Raw genomic sequence first — 22,644 nt, forward strand, 5'->3', positions numbered from 1 at the left:
CAGATATCACACAGTGCAGCAATTATAGAGGTATTACGTTGCTGAGTACCATCTATAAGGTATTCTACCCTATCTTGCTAGACCAGATAGATCCATACGCTCGGAACATCATTGGCCCATACCAAAGAGGTTTCACTGCAGGAAAACCAGCAACAAATCAGGCTTCTCTGTGCGGCAAGCGATGGAAAAACTTTTGGAATATGGACATCAGTTGCATCATCTTTTCATCGACTTTAAAGCCGCCTATGATAGCATAGCCAGGGTAAAACTATACACAGCCATGAGAGAATTTGATATCCCAACTTAATTAATAAGACTGACTAGGCTCACCCTGACCAATGTGCGAGGCCAGATAAAAGCAACAGGATCACTCTCAAAACCATTCGACATCGACAACGGTCTACGACAAAGGGGATGCCCTATCATGCGTCCTCTTTAACCTGGCCCTCAAGAAAGTGATCCTTGATACTGAGCTAAATGCAAGAGGTACGATCCTCTTTAAGTCCACCCAACTACTCGCCTATGCTGACGATATCGACATCTTGGGAAGAACCACCCGAGACGTACAAACTGCCTTCATCTAGATCGAGTAGGCGGCGCGAGATCTTGGGCTGCACATCAATATAGGCAAGACAAAGTATTATATATGGTGGCAACGTCAGCACCGAAAACCAAACAACCAACAACATCAAACCGCACTGGTCAAACAGGAAGAATAAGGATAGGAGAATACAACTTTGAGACCGTTAATAATTTCTCCTATCTAGGATCGAAAATCACAACCGACAACAGCTACGATGATGAAATCCGCACACGGTTATTTTCAGCCAACAGAGCCTATTTCAGCTTAGAAAAGCTGTTCCGCTCGAAACGTCTCACCATAGGGTCAAAGCTGTTACTGTACAAGACAATGATCTTACCAGTCCTCATGTATTCCTCGGAAACTTGGGTTCTTAGCAAGAAAAATTGCGAACTCTTGGCCGTGTTCAAGAGAAGAATCCTCCGTAGAATGTTTGGCCCCCTATATGAGGATGGACGATTCCGTAGCCTACAGAACGACGAAATTTATGATCGATACCATTACCGTCCGGTTGTGGATAAAATCCGGCTGAATAGGTTACGGTGGGCGGGTCATTTAATCCGTATGAATGAAGATGATCCCACCCGAAAAGTCTATAAGGGCAATATCTATGGTAGAAAAAGAAGACGAGGTAGACCCTGCCTAAGATGGAACGATGGTGTAGTTCAGGACGCCAGACAATTTTTAGGAATATCGAATTGGTCGACCTCGGCGCAAAATCGGAATGTCTGGAGTTCCTTATTAAGGCAGGCCTAGACCGGATACCGGTTGTTGCGACGTTGATGATGATGATGAATCAAATGTCCAAGTTAGACGCTTCGTTTATAAAAGTTTTGTGCTCATCTTTTTTGGGAAAATCTTATGCACGTCTTCTTCATTCGTACGTAGCCAGAAAGAAGAAGGGCTAAATACCAGACTGAGACAAATGTACTGGCTATTGGGGAGGAATTCCCAGCTGACCATCGACAATAAGCTGCTAAAGGTCATACAAACATTCCAAAATAAAGTGCCCAGAAGTATAGTAGACACTCCCTAGTTCATTCGTAATGAGGATCTGTATAGGGATCTGAGATTGTTGATACAACGAGACAACTGAAAAGGGTAAAGCCAAACGATTTGCTAATATAAAGGATGCCTAAGACCAAGATATAAGCTACTGAGGAAAAGCCAGTTCCCCAACGAAGCCAACTCACGTGGTGGGAACGACCACACCGTGTTTTCCCAATGAAAAGGAAACTTAAATTTGCTATGGATGCTGCTGGATGGAGAAATTCCAGTCATAGCTTGGCGAGATGTGGTTTGAGTGGGTAAACCCCTCCTCCCCCCACACTCTCAGGGATCGTGAACTCTATAGTTACTCTTTTGAAGTTTTCCACTTCTTACAAAAGAAAAATCTCGCGTATAAGAATGGTGGTTCTCAATACGAGACTTTACGATTATTTGCAGAGACAGCGCAGAAGTGGACGAAAATAAGTGGTGCTTATGTGTCTGAATTCGAGGAAATGCTAGACAATCTTCTTCTCGATTAAAAGGGACGAAGCAGAAAAGTGATTGCCCGTGACTTCAATGCTTCAACCAGCAGCAGCAGGCAAGCGAATGCAAAGAGATGCAGTCTTAGGAGCTCTAGAAGTTTTTGCTCAGTTAGATATAATTTTGGCCCAAGAAGGTATACCTGAATTTTGCGATCCCTGCACTGGCACTGGCCCGTGGTATGGTGTGGTGTATCAGCGGAAAGGTTGAAGAGCAAAATTTGGGAAGAGCGAAAAGAGGAAGACCTATCTAGAGTAGAATAGGTCCAGGTACTCTTCATTGGCAAGATGATATCTGGCCTTTAAAGCTAGGGCGCAACTAACATGGTTCGATGATCTAGTGCTTTTCAGCGGAACAAAGATTAAGCCTTATGGCATCTCGACTTATCAGGTGCAACGGGTTCGAGCTCATTACCGGGGAGGTGGCTTTAGTCGATCCGGAGTTTAGTGATAAGATTTTTGAGCATTTGTCTAACACCAAGTCTAAAAAGCCGAAATTCTGGCATAGGCGTGGTGCTTTAAAGGAGCTGCCCTGGGCACAGAGGCGCGGATCCTGGTTGGTCAATGCCAAGGTACATTACCCAGAGGGAAATGGATCTTGGAAAAATGACGAGAAAGGGACTAGTACTTTTAAACTCCGCATCCACGCCAGCTATACGGCGCCCAGGCTGCAAAGGAAAAACTTCCGACGTAACTTTTACGTCGGAATTACTGTTGTGTTCAGGAAGATTTCCAAGTAGGTGTCAATCAATGAATATGTGCACTAGTCACTTCCCTGTCTATGTATGGGACGTTGCCAAGGTAAATATCGAAATATTCGTTGAAGTCCTAGGAACCCAGAAGGCCAGACTGGAGGAAAATTTGTGGATTGGAGGAGGTGCGGCTGACACTGCCGTAAATTCAGTTGTAAACCTGATAACTACAGCCTACGGCACTTCATTGTCTGTCATGAAGGTCGTGCATGCAGTTTATTGAACTGAGGCGCACAGCCGTCGATTTCAACGAGTAGTGCTCTCTGAAGCGGTAAATGGCAAAAAAGCCTTGAACTCTGTAAGATGGGTGGATATGCTAGGCACACTAAAAAATGTATTAAGTTCCTCTTGTGGATAAGAAGGCATCATCTTAGAAATTACTCTATGTTACGCTGGAAGGACAGCAGAAACATCTTAGGATATTTGAAACGCCGCGTTCAAAAAAGAAAGAAAAAGAATTGCGTATGATCGGTTGTGCAGATGATGTCGCGGCACTGGTTGGTGGACACACGGTTGAGCAAGTACAAACTAGACTTGGCAGTTTAATGCGTCGGATAAGAGGATGGAAAAAAGGCAAGTGGCCATCTTGATTAGAGTGATAATTCCGAATCTGCTGTGGTGATAGGCGAGAGGATTATAGACCTAAGACCAACAGTTAAGTACCCTGCATTGACACTCAACTTGAAAAGGAGCTCTTTCGAGCAAGTCAAAATAGTAGTGACTAAGACTACAGCAGAAGTGCCCACCTTAAATCGGCTAATGACAAATGTTAAGAGTCCTACCTCTGGCATTCGATGCCTTCTCATAAATGGAACGTAATCCGTTCTACTTTACTACATGGCGGTATGGGGTAATTCTTTTGGCAAGGTGGTGCATCATAATCGCATTGCGTAAGAACAAAAACGGTGAACTTAGTGGTATGTTAATCGTGGGAGTAAACTCTGTTACCCCGTTTGCAAAGGAAAGCAAAATTTTTTACAAACGCCAAGGAGGAAGACTCAGGAAGGTTGCTCATGAGGAATGACAGCGTACATTGGATAAATGGTAACTCCCTTGGGAAAAAGAGTTACAAGACAAATGGACGGAACGGTACATCGGCAACTTAGGCACGTGTTTGATCCATAAGCGTGGTGAGATTATTTCTTTACATTTATTTATATTTATTTCTTAACGCCAGTCTTAGTCTTACCTGGACAAGATGGTGATGACACGATTCCCCGACTGCGTATTTTTCAAAGGAGGGATTGGAATCTTCAGCACCTTATGCAGCCACAGAGGACTTCTCTCCTCACAATGTAATCAGAATGGAACCGTGTTAGGAATTAAGTTCGATTTCTTCTACCTGTGAAGCAGATTGAGCTTGACCGTTTTCGAATCAACAAATACCCTTTTCTCCCCACCTCCCCCCCCCCCCCCCCACGTTAGTAAAAAGAATTCTCTAACTCGAAATCCCCATAAGGGAGGAGAGCGTTCGGGTTAACACAAAGTAACGTATCAAACGGTTCCAGGTTAGTTCTCTGATGACATCGGGTGATTAATTGGTAGCCCGACAACTTTTTTGTGGAAATCAAAAACCCAGTACATAAATGTAGACAATACAAATTGCAGTGCCAGGGATCGAAATTCCTGGTATAATAGGAATGTGAATATAAAGCAAGACCAACCAATCATCCATCCATCCAACCATCCAGTTCCACAAAAGGAAGAAAGGGGGGTACTAACAAAAATTACGTACTTTATTAATAGTCCCACTAAAAATGGATCACGACGTTTTAACATTCGATTGCTCCTTTCAAATTTTACACAGACAGAAAAGCAGTCCTCACTTGTCTTGAAGTAAGGGAAGATTTATTTTCCTTTGGACTAACAGTCATGCCCTGGGGCACGCACATATGCACATTCTAACTAGTGCTTCTACGTTTCAATTCAGGGACCACTCAGCTTTCAGTGAGGACTTCTTTCCTCTGCTGTCAGCCCCACAAATGGTCCCTTGTTGCCAAGGGAGAAAAATACAAGGCCACAGAGAAACTTGGTGAGCATCTCATGGATGGAGTTGATCCATATGTATAAGATACGAATATGTATAGATTTTTTTTTTAAATAGTTCCGTCCAATGTTTCTCCCGACAAAAACTTTCTTCATGCCCAACTATTCCAACGTTAACCTTTTTCATCTGAACGTCAAGCGCAAATCCAATTTTTCGACCTTTCCTAGATACAAATACACACATGAGCCTCTTTGCGGACATGCATCCAGTAACATGAGGGATGGGCGAGGACATTAGCAACACATCTCGAGTGCTGAACTCGCATAATAAATTTAAAACATGTTTAGAGAAGTTGGAACTTACTTTGCAACTACTTCGCACTTACTCGAAAAGTAATAATGTAGTCGTGATGAGGAGCAATTGGGTTGATTTAGGCGTTAAACTTTAAACTGAAATGAAATAAACAACAAGCCTTCGCAAGGGCCTGACAGGACTTGCAGAGATATTTGTGATAAGCAGTTGATCCAAGTTTAGCATGCAATGAAAGGATAATGCGGAGAGTCCTCTTTGCAATCACCCCAAGAATATAGAGAGGCGATAATGTGATTATAAAGCTACAAAGTGTGCATAATTAAGCTGCTAATTTGCAATGTGAGATGTGGATATCCCCATTTAATTATGCAAATTCAAGGTGTACAAGCACATACATAGGGCGGATGGGAACTGCCAGGTGTGTGGCTCAGTTTCGAAATTGGGATACGACAAAGAAACTTTTGTTAGTGGGTCAGTAGATATGTATCTCTTCTCCCGAGGAGCGTTCCCAGAGGGTAACACAATTCATTGTAGGAGCACAATTTTAGCTATCCGTACTACCAGGCAACAAAATTTCGCAGTTTCGCCTACTAACTTAACCCATCCACTTTCTATGACCATGAATAGATGTACCTACGTATATGCATGTTTGCAGAAGAGCGTAGTTACCCTACGAATATCCTTGAACTCCAACGTAAGTCGACAACAATTAAAACAGATTCCTTTCTTCTAGGACAATTATTTGCCTAACATTTCTGTATTTTTCACAACCAAATGAATGACTGCGATTCCTTGGAAAGTTCCTGCCTGTCCCAAAAGCAAAGTTGAAGACAATTAATATTCATGTCCGGCTCTCGAATAAAATTATATTCCCTCAGCAGGAGCAACAATACAAAGAGTTTTTTCGGCAACACGAAAACTTTCTTGAAAAGTTAAATTTTGCAAGGCGTTGACATATTTGACTGGATGTTGCCTGTTGGAAGGGTTGTTTTATGTATGTTCGGTTGGGGAGAAATTAAATGGTTGTAAAAGTGTTTCGCTGGTAGAAAACCACCATGCGAAATTAGAGTCATTTCATAAGTTTGGCGCCACTAAAATCATAGAAAAGGACAGTTTATTCGGCTGGCTAAACAAAGGATTATCATAAATCTGTTGTCGAGGTCGCACATATTCACGCTTTTGGATATTCAAATTTCAACTTTCCCAGAATGTTAACATGACGGCAAAGTGCTAATGACTTGGTAGTTTTGAGTAAGTTTGTGTTTGCGGATTCCAGGATAAACAGTTTCCGTGTAAATTACAAACAGAAACTCAAAGTTTGCAAACATATTTCGGTTAATGCTTGCCATAATTTAAGAGACTCAAATATTTCTCTGATGTATGATTATCACATATGCACGCATAAACACCCTCTCATGTGTGTTCACCAGAAATATGGATTTTTATTAATGAACACAATTGAGTTGGAAGCTGAACCAACTTCGACAAAGTACACCTTCCATGGTCCAAGCTGTTCGTGACCAGTCAATCTCCACGGCTTTCGATTTTTCATGTAACCTATTTAAATAACATGTATTTAGATACTTATATAGAATTCCGAATATTCGCTCTCTGATCGGCTATAATTTCCCCAAATGAAACCCAGAAGGGGCAATTCAACCTTCCTGCTTGATATTTAAGGGGGCCATCCCGTGTGCCCGATCCGCGGAATCTAATTTTTAGGCATCAATTGTATCTAGATATAGTGTCGAATATATGGGCAAAGTGATTTTTGGATATACGGAGTCGTTCGAAAATTATAGTGTCAAACACGTGATAAGTCACATACCAGATTTATGTCGATCGCCTTAATAAAGCTCGTATTTATCGGTCCAAATGACGTTCGAATGACTTCGCTAAAAGGACAAGAATTGAAGCCAAGGCTGTACATGTGTTTCTTGAAGAAACCTATGGTTTATGGACTAAGTATAGAAGATTAATGATCAGTTAAGATTTTATGGCTAAAAATCCCATGCTACTTTTTAAATGTTTTTCTCGAAACTGCATGTTCAAAATCCGCTGCCACCATAGTCGAAAATCTATCCAACGAAATTTTTTGAAATGTTCACGACTTATTCAGAACATATTTCTACGGTCACCAAACTAGGATAATTGCAAGTCATTCAGTAGTTTTTTTTATTCTTGCCTTGAAAAGACACCGAAATTCACAAAAAAAGTTTAAGACGACCCCAAAAATTTACCTTTTAATATTTTTAATAATCCTAGTTTGCGGACTGTAGTTAAGTCTATACGTTAAAATGCTGGCATCCGGTACAGCTCTAAATGTGTTACTCAATTTACAGCCCTTGGATTTGTTTCTTCAGAGTACTGCAATGAGAGCAGCTCATAAGCTAATTTGATTACATCATGCATAGCTTTTCCTGTCACAACTAAACAAACATACTGCAAAGTTGTTCTTGTCGAAAAACAAACAGGAATATTGTGGTCATTCTAACTGTCCGCAATTCACTAGCTGACCATATATTCAAAATAGGCATTCTTAAAGATGTTGCGTGTCCCTCATGTAATGTGGAATCGGGACCCACGGAACATGTATTATGTATGCGGCCCGCCTATGGGCGCATCAACGCGGAAATTCTGCGATACTTAATCGAATCCGAAATATTCGATTAGACGGAGATCGACGTTTGATTGTTGTTAATAGTTCTTGCAGAATCACCTAAAATCGCTCTCTGGGTCTTTGGTATGTCAAAGGTTAGGCCAGCGTGATGTTTTGCACTATATTCACATAAACATTTGAAATCATGGTTGTGTTGATCTAGTGAATGTGAGCTATACATTAGAGTGAAGAGCAATCCCAGAACATAATGTTTGAACCGTCTATGCACTATACAAAACAATTTTGCACTCAGCAGACCATAAAATGTTCCTCAATTTCTTGGTCTCTCTCACTCGTTTTCGGTCTCTCTGACAAACTGTAGACGCTGCATAACATGTCTTTTAGTAATGAGAGGATTTTTTCTTGGATTTCGGATTTTTAAATTATTTTCTCTCAACCTTGGGGCAACAGTATGAGCACACCACACCACACACCCAGTTTATCTGCCATTTGGGTCGCCGCCATGAAAGGACTCCTGTTTCTACAACGGAGTGGCTTTTTTAGCGACAACGGTGACATTGCTCTTTTCCTGCCTCGAGTTTCCAACTTGTAATTCAAACTTTTTTACCAAAAACTGAATTTTCGAATTTTCTTATATTTTTTTTTTTTTTGTTTAATATCTCTTTTATTATTTCCCATTACTATAAAAACAAAAATACTTCTTGGTTCAAAACCAATTAAATTACATTGAATATAAAGTAGTTTTTCAACAAAAATGAATTTTGCAAGCAAAATATAAATCTAAACGCGAGAAAACGTGAACGTGTTGATCGCTCTAGGGGACATATGTCAAGTGAAGTCTCAGAAGGGTTAGTATGAAAAATATATAAATATTACGGGTACTTTTCTACACTCAGAGCGCAATTTGTATTTCTATTTACAGGAAACTCACCAGCACCCAGGAAACAATCCCGGCCTCTTCATTTAATAGTTACCAATATAAAATGGTAGCCTATGAAACGATGATTCACCGCCTCCTGACAATTCCACTCGCAAAAAAGGACTTCCAGATTGAAAAACAATACATTATGGACACTGCAAGGAAGAACGGGTACAACAGCACAACCATTGAAACGATGTTTCGAAAACACGTACGAAGGATAGAACAGAGTAACCACATTGAAAAAATTGACGTAGAACTAGTAGGATCAAGTCGAATATGGCAGCTAAAATCTCAGCTTTCCAGGGAGAAGAGCAAGAAAAGGGTATATGGGGTGAGCGGTACTTATACATTCGCTTGCGCAGATTGACCAAAGGTGTATATCGGATAGTCGGTCGCTAGACTCAGGGAGTGTATTAAGGAGGCAGAAGTGGCTATCACGTACTCCCCGGGTTTCAAGTACAATGGACCACTAGGATGTGACTGTTCAAAGAGTTTGCTCTCCCCCACCACATCCACACTCCCGAAAACTTACCAAATTTATGATAGGTAAGCTTATAGTAGAATGCGACCATAAAATAAGCACTGACGATCTGCAAGTACTAAAACAGGTAAGAACGTGTTAAAAATCGGAAGGTCGAAGCTTTAAGCATGAAAGATTTTGTTTGTTTCTTATGTAAATATACTTGATTGCAGAAGTATCCCATTTGTACGTATTCCGCAATGCCCATGTTTAGCATTTTAAACTACTCACTTTAGTATGATATTAATATTTAGGATTTTGGGTTGCAGTAAATTTACACGGAGAAGACAAGTTTGAGCTACTGTAACTTTATCAGTCATAGTACGATTTTGATCAGAGTTGGGTACATCGTGCTTAATATTGTCTATTTTACTGCAAAGTCTAGGGAAAACTTAAGGGGGGTTTCTAGTCAATTTTCGCGAAAACATAATAGTATACCATTATTAACTTACTTTGTGCAAATATCGTAGATGGAGATGCCTCTACCTTTCAAGGGTATTTTGGGGCTTGGGCACCATATACAGACAGGTTCATGATTTGACTGCGGTTAGTGCGGTATCCATTTCCCTCTTAAAGGTATTGCGGAGGGCTGTGTTGTGGATGGCTTCAGTATTCACTCTAACCTGATTGTCAGAGGGGATTCTGGATGGTGTTGTTATTCGAGCTCGAAGCTATATTGGCCCCCTATATGTTATGATATTGATCAAGGCTGAGAAGTGGCGGCGTTCGATCAACACGTGGTCAATTTGGTTGAAAGTGGTTCCGTCTGGAGAGGCCCACGTATGTTTGTAGACCGTTTTCCGCGCAAACCAGGTACTTCCAACAACCATTTCGTGTGACACTACTAATTGAATAATCCGCAGTCCATTATCATTTGTATTTTGTTGTAAGCTAAAAGAGCCAAAGTATCACCTGAATGCGGGCTCCGTCCCTACTTGGCTGTTAAAATCCCCAAGTATGATTTTGATATCATATAGGCTTCGAAGGTTCGTTCTACTGCCTCAAAGAAGGTATCCTTCTCCGACTCTGCAGTCTCCTCTGTAGGGGCGTGAATGTTAATGAGGCTTATATTTCTAAATTTGCCTCGCAAGCGCAGAGTGCATAGCCGTTCGCTTATGTTATTAAAACCGATAACAGCAGGTATCATTTTTTGGCTGACTAAGAAACCTACTCCGAGCACATGGTTTACTGGATGGCCACTATAATATATGGTGTAATGACTCTTCTCCAAGCAACCGGTCCCTGTCCAATGCATCTCCTGTAACGTTGTTGCATCAGCCCTAGATTGGAACAGGGTATCGGCTAGCTGCTTGGCAGCTTCATCTCTATACAGGGTTCGCACGTTTCACGAGAAAATACGTTATTCCTTTGTCGTTGCCGGCCTCGTCGTTGTGTTATCCGTCCAGTCCGAGGCTCCTGTTGTGGCTTTGTAACTTCGGTTTTCATGTAGGGTTGTCAGCCCTACCCTACCCAAAACCTGGAGCACCAGGTTGGTACAATTTTAGGCGCGGGGAGCTCGCCTTCATCCTTCACCGTCTGCAGTTTTTCGATAAGAAAGAACTCCCAACGGTCACCACGTGGAGGTGGAGATAGGGTTTTTTAGTAGAGCTGTTGGTGTTGATTCATGGGGTCGGTTGTCAATAATTCAGTTTTATTTAGATTCAATCTGAGACCATATTGCATGAGGCGATCGTTCCATTTTTGGACAAGTTACTAGAGATCATTTTTGGTATTAGATGCTAGGAAAACATTATCCGTAGCAGATCCATAGTAACTGTAAATAATTCTGGAGGGAAGCGGTCAAGCCCAACTGCTTTACTCTGTTTGAGTGTATTGATGGTCAAAATGATTTCTCTTCTGCATCCGCATTTTACGGTCACTAGTCATTTCATCCACAAGAGGATCCTTCACAGGACCATCGAAGGATGTACGACCACATGTAAGTTCTTTCGTAATGCAGTATGTGTTTTGAAAACATTGCGATCTGTGGCATATTTCGCTTCCCTGATCAAACAATAGCAAATCCTCTCTTATCGCGGCGTAACTATGTTGAACTTCTCGGGATTTGGCTCGATATCAGAGTTCGGGCGCGTCAAGCCCGTCATCACTCGAAGCGGTCAGTAGAGCCTTCACCCCTTACAATATTCTTAATACTGACGAATAGCAAGTAATAGACCATGTTACGATAGTTATTACCAGAACAATTGCCAGAAAACATCTGAATATTGCTGGTCATCTCAGCAGAATAGACAATAATAATTGAATTTAATGATAAAATATTGCATATTAGCAAATGCTTAGCCACATTGATCGTTTGGGAATTGCAATGAGTACACGATCCCAATCCCATAATAGAAGACAGCATTCCAATTCGCTAGTATTTTCAATTATGTTTTCTCCATAAAGGTCTTAAAGGATATGAAACACCCAGGGTAACCGAGATTGAAACCCAATGTAACGAGATCGGGGGTTGACGCCCAATCTTCTTAGGAGCACCCAATTTTGGAATAGTATGGCGGATGTTAGCTGTTACTGGTTTCGTGGAAGTTTTGCTATATGTCTTAGTTGTAACAGTTTAAACTTATCAACTTCGCGTGAATTTACTACATCTTGAGCCGTAAATATAGTAAAACCAATTGGGGTCATAATTAACGAGAATAATTGACATACGAGTAAATACTAAAATGCTATGAAGGAACTGCTTTCCATATTCCTTATATATAAAGCAGTTACTATTCCCCATTCTTTTATTGAATTTTTTTATGTCAACCTTTGCATACTTGCTAACAATGTTTCTAAACCCTTAGTGTGAAGCAAGCGAAATTAGCTTTTATCGATACAGTACTTTCCAAAGGAAATTGTTGGTGGATGATTGTTGAAAAATAGTGCTCAATTCACTTTTCAACTACGTAGTTCTGAGCTTCCTAAGGAAACGCAAAACTTTTCACACCTGAAGCGCCGAGCGTCAGATCGCAAACATGTTTGGGTTGTGGAGTTATTAAAATGACAGTTATAGGAGTCTGGAGATAAATGCCAGTACTATGATAAACATTTTTCGCTTAGTTCAAACGTAATGTCCAATTTGTATTTTGCTAATTCTAATTCTAATAATTGCCATTAATACTTCAATCCGTAGGATTGCCGGCATGAAATTTTTCAGGGGAAGAAGCAAACCACAAAGAAACAAAAGACCCTTTTATTTTTTTTTAAATGTTTTTTTTTTTAGTTGAATGGAAAACACCATCCACGACAAGCTGCAATATTATTAGTTCCACTCTGGACGTGAAACGCGTTGTGTCGAGAATTTTGATATATTTTTCTGTGTGAGCATTTATATATTTATGCATTATACAATATCATTATAATACTTACAATCGTGCCAAATTTTATACTGTACTTAGGGATGTTTCCGAGTAAATTTCAAAAATGCAGTAATAACATATACTATAATCAACTTTATTTAGGCAGGTACCGGAATGGTCTGTATTTCGCGGCATCGATTTCGTACGGATACACCATTGTGATTTTTTCAGATTTTTCGGTTAGAAAGTTTCTGAGAATGAGACTTGCTACCCTTTTTGGGGCGCACATTTTGAGTCCTCATTATACGACCATATTTATTGAAGCAGAATATGCACCCATCTTTCATTTGTATGTAATCGCATCTGATCTCTGTTGGTGGCAGCTCCCGCGACAGGCCGACTGAAAAAATGCATCCAATGTCGTTAGAAAGAACATGATCGGATCGAGCAACAAACCTCGGAAAAACGCTACAATCTGAAAGTTAAAGTTGGATGTATGGCGGGTATATCAAAAGCGCTTCGTGTCTCTGTTCGTGTTCATCAAGGAAGTGCCTTCTCACCACTCCTGTTTGTTCTTGCTATGGTTGTATATGCCGTATGATGGTACGGGACATCCACCGACCAGCGCCCTATACACTGACTTATGCCGATGATGTTTTCCTAGCGTCTAATAGCAAAAATGATCTCGAGCAACTTGTCCAAAAATGGAATCATCGCCTCACGCAACTGGGTCTCAGATTGAATCTGAATAAAGTTGAGTTTTCGACTAGCGATCCCCATGAAACAGACACAATCACTATCAGCGGCAGTCACCTGTCCAGAACTGAGCGTAGGGGGTAGGTATCAGCGGCCGCTTCGAGGAGCCCAATTAGCGCTTCGGTGCGCTGTTTTGATGCCACAAACTCCTAAAACCGTGACCGCTGTTATGGGAGCAGGGAGGCAGAGTCTAGTCGGCTCGGATCTTCACAGCCAGCCGGTAGCAGTCACGAAGGGACGCAGCTCTCCCACCCTACAGCTAGAGATCTCTCTGAGGTCCCTTAAGAATGGTTTACCCAGTGTCGGTACCCTGACTCTAGCTAGAGCTGGGGAATCGCAGAGAAAGTGCATGAGGGTTTCTCTTCCTTCTCCGCAGCTTCGCAATGCGATTTGTAGGGTATGTTCGCCTGGCGGCGTGGTCCCCTATGGGCCAGTACCTCCTGCAGACCGCCGTAATCTTGAATGCATTTACACGCGTCTGGCACAGAAGCTCTCGTGATCGGGCTTTGTTATAAGCGGCCAAATTCTCCTTAACTAGGCACAGCTCGTAAGCCTTCGCCATCGGCCCGCGGCTGCTAGGTAGTGCGAGTAGACTCGGCCCCGACAGCCGCCAACGGAACACCGACTATATTCAGCGAAGTGCTGCCAAGAGCAGAGCCTCGCCTGGCCAATCCGTCAGCCCGCTCAATCCGCTCTATGTTTCTATGCCCGGAATCCCAGAGGAGGGTGACCTTGAGCATGCCGCCCAGATGGTTCAACGCTGTCCCACCAGCCTAGAAGATGTCGTCGTTGAGTACAAGGCCTTGATGGCCGCTTGGCTGCCGGTCTGAATGGCTATGTTACGCTTGGGGCTCGAATCTCGCTCCAGCCATCGACAGATTTTCAATATCGCCAATACTTCCGCCTGGAATACACTGGCGAAACCTTGGAGACCATATAATGTGGATTCGCTGTGTGTATTCGAGAAAAACCCAGCGCCGACTCCACACGCCATCTTTGATCCGGCGGTAAAGAATACTGAGTCATAACCATGCAACACGCCGAAGATCCAGAACTGAACGATTTAAATATTTCGCATCAATGCTATCAGCCAATGGGAAACTGCGCTATAAAATTGCTTCACGCGTTAACGCAACCTGGTGTTCTTTGTGATCGACATATCAAAGAATGTCTCAAATCAAAAATTGACCGCAATGTCGTCCGTCGCTCTTTATAGTTCTGATTGTTGACCGACTATAAAAGACAATGAACGGCGTCTTGCGGTAATGGAGACAAAGATGTTACGTTGGACTAGTGGCGTGTCACGTTTTGATCACATTAGAAATGAGGATATCCGTGAACGATATGGATTTCACCGATCCTGGACAAATTGCGAGAGAGGAGTCTTTGATCACTCGCCAAGATTAGTCTGAACATCGAAGTCGATTTTAAGCAACCAAAAGACTGGCCAAAACAACAGTGGCTTTATACGTTGGATGGATTTGATCTAATGTTAGTATTCGTGCGTAAAGGAGCTCGCCTGGATCCACTTGTGCTATATACATATATATATATATTCGATATGTGAAAAGCAAATTAGTATAGTTTCAAACGGTCTATCACTAAAATCGACTCACCTGACGTGCATCCGACAATATTGCCATCCAAGTAAGTTGTGAAACCAAGAACCATATTTACTTGAACTAACAATAAAAGGAAACAAGTCGCTGGCGAGCATTGGCTGATATTTTAAGTGGCTCCCGTCTTACTCAAAACCACTACCAAAGCAACAGTAGGTCGGCTCTGCCTAAATTCCATTGATAAAATAATTCCACAGCCACAGAATATAACAAATTCATTCCCATGCCGACACTCCAAAAAATAGCCAAGTGCGAACCAGATCCCGCTAATATGTACCAAAACAGTAGGAAGTGAAAAACACCGCCGACCAACTCGTTGACAAAAACATATACTGATGTAAATCAGAAAATAACGTACGTATATGGTGAACATATGCTGATATTCACCCTAATCTTCCACAACTTTTTTTCCTCTCCTTACCTCTCCAACATCCTTCAGGATATCCAATGCACGAAGACTTTACGAACCATAATCTCTGTCTTTCATAATAATAATAAGAAAGAGGTATTTTCCCTGCAAGGAAAGTGAATGACTAATTCTTGTCTTCGTGGTCACGCTCACAGTAAGGTGGGAGGAATTATTGCAGATTTTCATTGGGGCAGGGGGCAACAAAACAAAATGACCGTGGACTGACTAAACTGCGTGCCAGGCCGGACCGGGCCGAATAATCTTTTCTTTATTTCATTTCCTTTATTAACGTTCTGCTCACCTTATCAATGTTGCAAAACCAAACAGGTATGCATGTCACTTATTTGCATTATTCAGAACAAATTATCATACAATGTCTGGGTGAGTCAGAACTGGAAAAACCTTTGTGACAGTACTGACATTTGAACCACTTTGAAACAATAGAAAACCCTGGTATAAATGGTTATTCTAAAATGGATTCTGAAGAGGACCACGCAGCCCTGAATCACTAGAGCGCGACCTTTGTTACCTCGAAAATGCATCTGGCTTACATTCGCATTTTGTCGAAATTTCGCAGTTTCAGCAGACGCAAATGAACCACTAAGAAGAAATCTCTGTCTGGATGCCAAAGAGCTTGTAATGAATTCTGGTTTGTCGTCGAATATCTCCCAAAATTAAAGTAAATTTTGTTTTCCGACATATGTACATACATTATAAGGGGCTGGTAGCTGTTGAATTCTTCTATCAACAAAGATTTTTCGCGTAAATGCAGCTTTAGCCTCTGATATACGTCTGGAAAGTCGATTGTTTTTGTAGGCAGTCTTTGCAAAGATTGCCGGTTGCGCACTTCAAGAATACACTGTTGATAACTATATTATTATTTTATCTATTCAACAACAAAATGGCAGGTTTGCTAAGTATTGTGTAGAAGCATTCTTTTGAGTTTTTTAATGAATTAATTCTAAGATGAAAATCAACAGCAGTCTGGCTGGTGACTTTGATAATGATGGAGATGATGAAACTCTCTTGAATTATTTTTAATAAAATTTATTTCTCCTTTTCACTTCTTTACGAAATATAGGGCAAATAGACTGCTCGTCTCAGATTTCAATGAAACTGTATTTCATTTTCATTACCATCATACAATGCTCCACAAGTGATAAACCAGCAGCGGGATGGCGCGAATACGAAGGAAACATTGAATACGATCAGGATTCGAATCAGTGGCAACAAAATCGACGCTAGCATGACATATACGGTGGCCATTAATAGGACAATAAATTAACATTGGAGGTGATGTCATTATTTACGGAGGAATCGTAGGCTGCTTCCAAACTGATAACAAGCTACACAATTTTATCGAGGGAGCTCGGTTGTTTCAACATAGAAAACATTATCTAATATAAAAACAGTCTAAAAGAAAATATTTCACCTCATTGCGGTGTTTGCGGCTCCGTAGCATACAAATCATCTGCTTATTTATTGCTTTGTAATAACTTAGTCGATTGGGGATGGGAAAAACATCAACTTATCCGCCGTTCACCCAAATGGAAAGCTATCCCAAAACTGACCATGGAAATATTGAAGTTCGACTGAAGTCTTCCGTTGATACTCGCTTGCACTCCTTTGCGCTAGACAGCTTTAAGAATACGGGGTCCAAATAAACACTTCAGAACCTCATATATCGTTATACAAAACTTCACGCAAGGGTCCGCGTCGGAACTTAAAAAACAAAAGCCAACATAGGGAGTATCTTGTAAACCTGGTGGAAGAAAACATACGAATTAAAATTGAACAAGTCGGAACACTGGAAACGGGCGCTTCGGGTATAAAGGTTTTGTGCTCATCTTTCCATACGAATATACATAGCTGCAAACCCAACATATTCCTTCATATTTTTCGAACAGACGTGGATATTTTGCTCGCCCTACACAAACAAACATTGCCTATTACCGAACATTGCATATATATATGCACGTACATATACTCGTATAAATTGGTTGTATTCACATTCCCATTTCACTTCGCGCACAAAAGCATAATTACATTTAGTACGTATATTGAATACCGCTAGTTTAAAAGCTTCGTTATCACCGTGATTTTTTTCAGATATTTCAGTTGGATAAGCTCTGAAAACAAGACCTGCTTTACTTTTTGAGGCAGATATTATGAGTCCTCATTCCCCTATGTTTCACCCAATATAAGAAACAACATTTCATTTGATACCCGACATGACCATATTTGATGAAAAATTTTTTTTCACATGTATGGGGAGCCGCCCCCTCAAATTCAACACAAAATAGCGCCACTGGCCATATTTTATTATATCCGGTCTAGGCCTACCTTAATAAGGAACTCCAGACATCCCGGTTTTGCGCCGAGCTCCACCAATTCGATATCCCTAAAAGCTGTCTGGCGTTCTGACCTACGCTATCGCTCCATCTTAGACCTCGTCTTCTTTTTCTACCATACATATTGCCCTTATAGACTTTCCGGGTGGGATCATCCTCATCCACACGGATTAAGTGACCCGCCCACCGTAACATATTGAGCCGGATTTTGTCCACAATCGGACGGTCATGGTATCGCTCATAGATTTCCTCATTGTGTAGGCTACAGAATCGTCCATCCTCATGTAGGGGCCAAAGAGTCTTCGGAGGGTTCTTCTCTTGAACGCATCCAAGAGTTTTTTCTTGCTAAGAACCCAAGTTTCCGAGGAATACATGAGGACTGACAAGATCATAGTCTTGTACAGTAAAAGCTTTGACCCAATGGTGAGACGTTTCGAGCGGAACAGTTTTTGTAAGCTGAAATAGGCTCTGTTGGCTGACAGCAACCGTGCGCGGATTTCATCATCCTAGTTGTTATCGGTTGTGATTTTAGACCCTAGATAGGAGAAATTGTAAACGGTCTCTAACTTGTATTCTCCTATCTTTATTCTTCCCGTTTGGCCAGTGCGGTTTGATGTTGTTGGTTGGTTCGTCTTCCCACCATATATTTTGTCTTGCCTTCATTGATGTGCAGCCCAAGATCTCGCGCCGATTACCGCCTGCTCGATCTGCATGAAGGCAATTTGTACGTCTCGGGTGGTTCTTCCCATGATGTTGATATTGTCAGCATAGGCCAGTAGTTGGGTGGCCTTGAAGAGGATCGTACCTCTTGCATTTACCTCAGCATCACGGATCACTTTCTCGAGGGCCAAGTTACAGAGGACGCATGATAGGGCATCCCCTTTGTCGTACACTATTGTTGATGTCGAATGGTCTTGAGAGTGATCCTGCTGCTTTTATCTAACCTCGCACATTGGCCAGGGTCAACCTAGTCAGTCTTATTAGTTTCGTCTCATAGCCGTGTACAGTTTTACCCTGGTATGCTATGCTATGCTATCATAAGCGGCTTTAAAGTCGATGAATAGATGATGGAACTGTTGTCCATATTCCAACAGTTTTTCCATCGCTTGCCGCACAGAGAAAATCTGATCTGTTGCTGATTTGCCTGGAGTGAAGCCTCTTTGGTATGGGCCAATGATGTTCTGGGCGTATGAGGCTATCCGGCCTAGCAAGATAGCGGAGAATATCTTATAGATGGTACTCAGCACCGTGATACCTCTATACTTGCTGCACTGTGTGATATCTCCCTTTTTATGTATGAGACAGATAATCCCTCGTTGCCAATCGTCAGACATTGATTCGCTCTCCCGTACCTTGAGCATAAGTTGATGAACCACTTGGTGTAACTGGTCCATCCATATTTAACCAATTTAGCTGTAATTCCATCGGCTCCTGGCGACTTGTGACTTTTTAGCCGATGAATTGCACGGACTATTTCTCCTAAACTTGGTGGTAGCAGTATTTGTCCGTCGCCTTCAGTTGGCGGGACCTACAACTCGCCGATGTTCTGGTTGTTCAGTAGCTCATCAAAGTATTCAACCCATCGCTCTGATATGCACATTCTGTCGGAAATTGGATTTCCCTATTTGTCTCGGTGTATAAGGCTTCATTCTGCTGACTTGTTGGTAAGACTTGCGCGCCTGGTGCGGTTGCTCCCTGTACTTTTCTAGTTCACAGACTTGCTGGTTCTCCCAGGCTTCCTTTTTCCGTCTGTGAAGTTGCTTCTCCGCTCAACGGAGTTCGTGATAAGTCTCTGCGCGTGCCCGCGTTCTTTGAGAATGCAACATTATTTGGTATGCGGCATTCTTCCGTTCCGTTGCTAGCTTACATTCATCGTCAAACCAGCGGTTCCCACTCCTTTTGTGGCTGAGGCCAAGTATGTTTGTGGCCGTATCCATGATAACGTTCTTCAGGTGGTTGTGAAGATCATTTGTTGGTGCTTCACCGCCAGGTCCTCTGTTGATTGCGGTTATTGCGGGATCCGTTTCCCTTTTATAGGTGTCGTGGAGGGCTGCGTTGTCGATGGCTTCAGTGTTCACTCTCACCTGATTGCCAGAGGGGATTCTACGTGTTGTTGTTATTCGAGCTCGGAGCACCACGCCAACCAGATAGTGATCCGAGTCTATATTGGACTCCCTAAATGTTCTGAGATTCATCAAGGCTGAGAGGTGGCGGCGTTCGATCAACACGTGGTCAATTTGGTTGAAAGTGGTCCCATCTGGAGAGGCCCACGTATGTTTGAAGACCGCTTTCCGCGCAAAGCAGGTACTTCCAACAACCATTTCATGTGACACTGCTAATTGAATAATCCGCAGTCCGTTATCATTTGTATTTTCGTGTAAGCTATGGGAGCCAACGTATCGCCTGAATACGGGCTCCTTACCTACTTGGCTGTTAAAATCCCCAAATATGATTTTGATATCATATCTGGGACAGGCTTCGAGGGTTCGTTCTACTGCCTCGTAGAAGGTATCCTTCTCCGACTCTGCAGTCTCCTCTGTAGGGGCGTGAACGTTTATGAGGCTTATATTTCTAAACTTGCCTCGCAAGGGCAGAGTGCATAGCTGTTCGCTTATGTTTTCAAAGCCGATATCAGCAGGTTTCATTTTTTTATATTATACGGTTTATATACGGACATACCTATCTAAATTGATGACACCCATCTGAATATTTCCTCTTCACTCCATGCGCCGAAGGATACATATGTACATATGATATATGGCTATATGTCCTGTAATATGCAACACCTCACCCTACACAAATACCATGTATCCATAAGTAGAGTCATTCTATAAACATCCTCAAGGCTCTACCATTTGTATAAACAATCATAGCTAGAACCCGACACTTGGAATAAACATGCTTACATTTCTAATTTAATGTAGATAAGAATTATGAATCATGTAAACATTCTCAGTTCTGTTCAGATTTATCAAACTAAACGAAAACAAATCTATCGTCAATAGTATCAAATTTCAAAGATGCAAATCAGTAATTTGATTAAGCATAAATAGCCTTTTGAACTGTGAAATAAAATAAATTATGCTTAAAAAGAATAAAAAAGTAATGAATTTATTAAAATTGGTGATTTGTATAATAATAATACTATAATATAATATATAATAATATTTTTATCTAAAAATTATTAGCATTTTGTCCATCCACTATTGTTTCAAATTATACTGTCAATTATGCGCGAAATACTCTGAACACAAGATTCAATACATTACGAGATAAATAGATTGCCCAGACAGACTTCGTGCAATTTTGTGTTAAGGGCACTTTTCACACTCAGAGTGCAATCAGTAAATTGTTTTTAAATTCGTGATTTCTCAGAATGGAAATAATACATTGATCATATTATAGTTTTTATTAAGGTTTTGTTTGCAAAACAAGATTAAGGGGGTTCCCATACATTCAAAAGGGGGATGTAAATTTTTTTTTTCACCGAATATAATCATGTGGGATATTAAATGAAAGGTCACGATTAGTACTTCGAAGCTGGTCTTAGTTTTGAGATTTGTCAGAAAGGGGCGGAGTGGAAGGGGTGGAAAGTGATGATTTCTTTAACGGACCCATTCTTAGAATCTTCCCAACCGAAAAATCTGAAAAAAATTATAAAGCTACCTCTGTATGGTGTTACGCTAGACCAAAAATTACTCTAGAAGACACATGTCGGAAACACTTGTCGGAAAACCACGAGGGCTCTGATGACTTGCAGATCCATAGCAGGAAAAAAATGGGGTTGCAGCCCCAAGATACTACTTTGGATATATACTGCAATAGTAAGTCCAATGATTACCTATGGAGCGGTAGTCTGGGCAGAAAGAACCCAAGAAGCACACAAGCCAAGGAATTACATAAGCCCCAAAGGCTGGCTTGCGTGTGTATCAGTGGGACAATGAGGACATGCCCAACGACATCCCTGGAGGTCCTTCTGGGATTAACCCCTCTCCATCTCAATATCCAGGATGGCCGATAGTATGAGTGAGGCGGGGAGCTGCCTAAATCGAAGGAAGATTGATATTCTTTCTAGGCGGCATCCCGAATTACTGATACCAAGGGATAACATGACAACGAGGTTTCGCTTCGATAAGAAGTTTGAAACACGTTGGAGTAACAAGACAAACTGGGAGAGCGTGGCTGCGACATACGGCTTAAACCAGCAACTGATTACTTGGTACACTGACGGATCCCTCACAGCAAAGGGAGCAGGTGCCGGTGTCATTGGTCCAAGGAAAATATACTTTGAGCCAATGGGCAGGTACAGTAGCATATTCCAGGCGGAAATATACGCCATAGACAAATGTGCCTCCTTTAATCTGCAAAGGAACTACAGAGGGCAGAACATAGCTATTCTCACCGATAGCCAAGCAGCGATCAAGGCACTTAGATCCAACCAGGTGAACTCTAAACTGGTATGGGAATGCCTTGAGAGATCGAATACACTCGGCTCGTCCAAGAAGGCCTGGATACTTTGGGTTCCAGGCCATACTGGGTTGGAAGGGAACGAGGCAGCGGACGAACTAGCCAAGAAGGGAGCAAGGATGCCTTTACACGGACCAGAACCCTTCTGTGTAATCGGAAACGGTTTCATGACTATGAATCTAAGAAATGGAGAGAAACGGTTAAGGGAACTATATTGGGCGGGCCTACCAGGGAGAGCAGTCTAGGGTGCTTATTGGGGGATACGAACCCATGCGTACAAAGGATTGCTTAAACCTCACCAAAAAGAACCTCCGAATCATAGTGGGAATTCTCACTGGTCATTGTCGGCTGAACGCAGTATATTTTTTTGCCTCATGTATAGTATGGGATATCATATGAAACGTCTTGATTCGTACTTTCACAAGCAGCTTTCAATTTAGACGTGAATTGTAAATTGCGTGAGTGAGAATCCAAAATGTGCATATTTAAAGTGTGACATTACTTATTTTCGGACACTA

General features: G+C 41.7%; 1 protein-coding gene across 2 annotated transcripts in view; it reads right to left on the bottom strand.

The window, feature by feature from the left end:
- Positions 1-22,644, bottom strand: part of LOC119651678 — a 306,729-nt gene that overhangs the window by 58,855 nt on the left and 225,230 nt on the right. Inside the window, exon 1 of one of the 2 annotated variants that reach the window (XM_038055375.1) lies at positions 14,897-14,966. The exons of the other annotated variant lie outside the window; for it this stretch is intronic. Within the exon in view, the coding sequence (XP_037911303.1) occupies positions 14,897-14,951 (55 nt within the window). The 5' untranslated portion in view covers positions 14,952-14,966. Of the gene's footprint in view, positions 1-14,896; positions 14,967-22,644 lie in introns of those variants that run through there. 2 annotated transcript variants of the gene reach the window in all.

Source organism: Hermetia illucens, chromosome 3, assembly GCF_905115235.1.
Source record: "Hermetia illucens chromosome 3, iHerIll2.2.curated.20191125, whole genome shotgun sequence".
NCBI classification, from domain to species: Eukaryota; Metazoa; Arthropoda; class Insecta; order Diptera; family Stratiomyidae; genus Hermetia; species Hermetia illucens.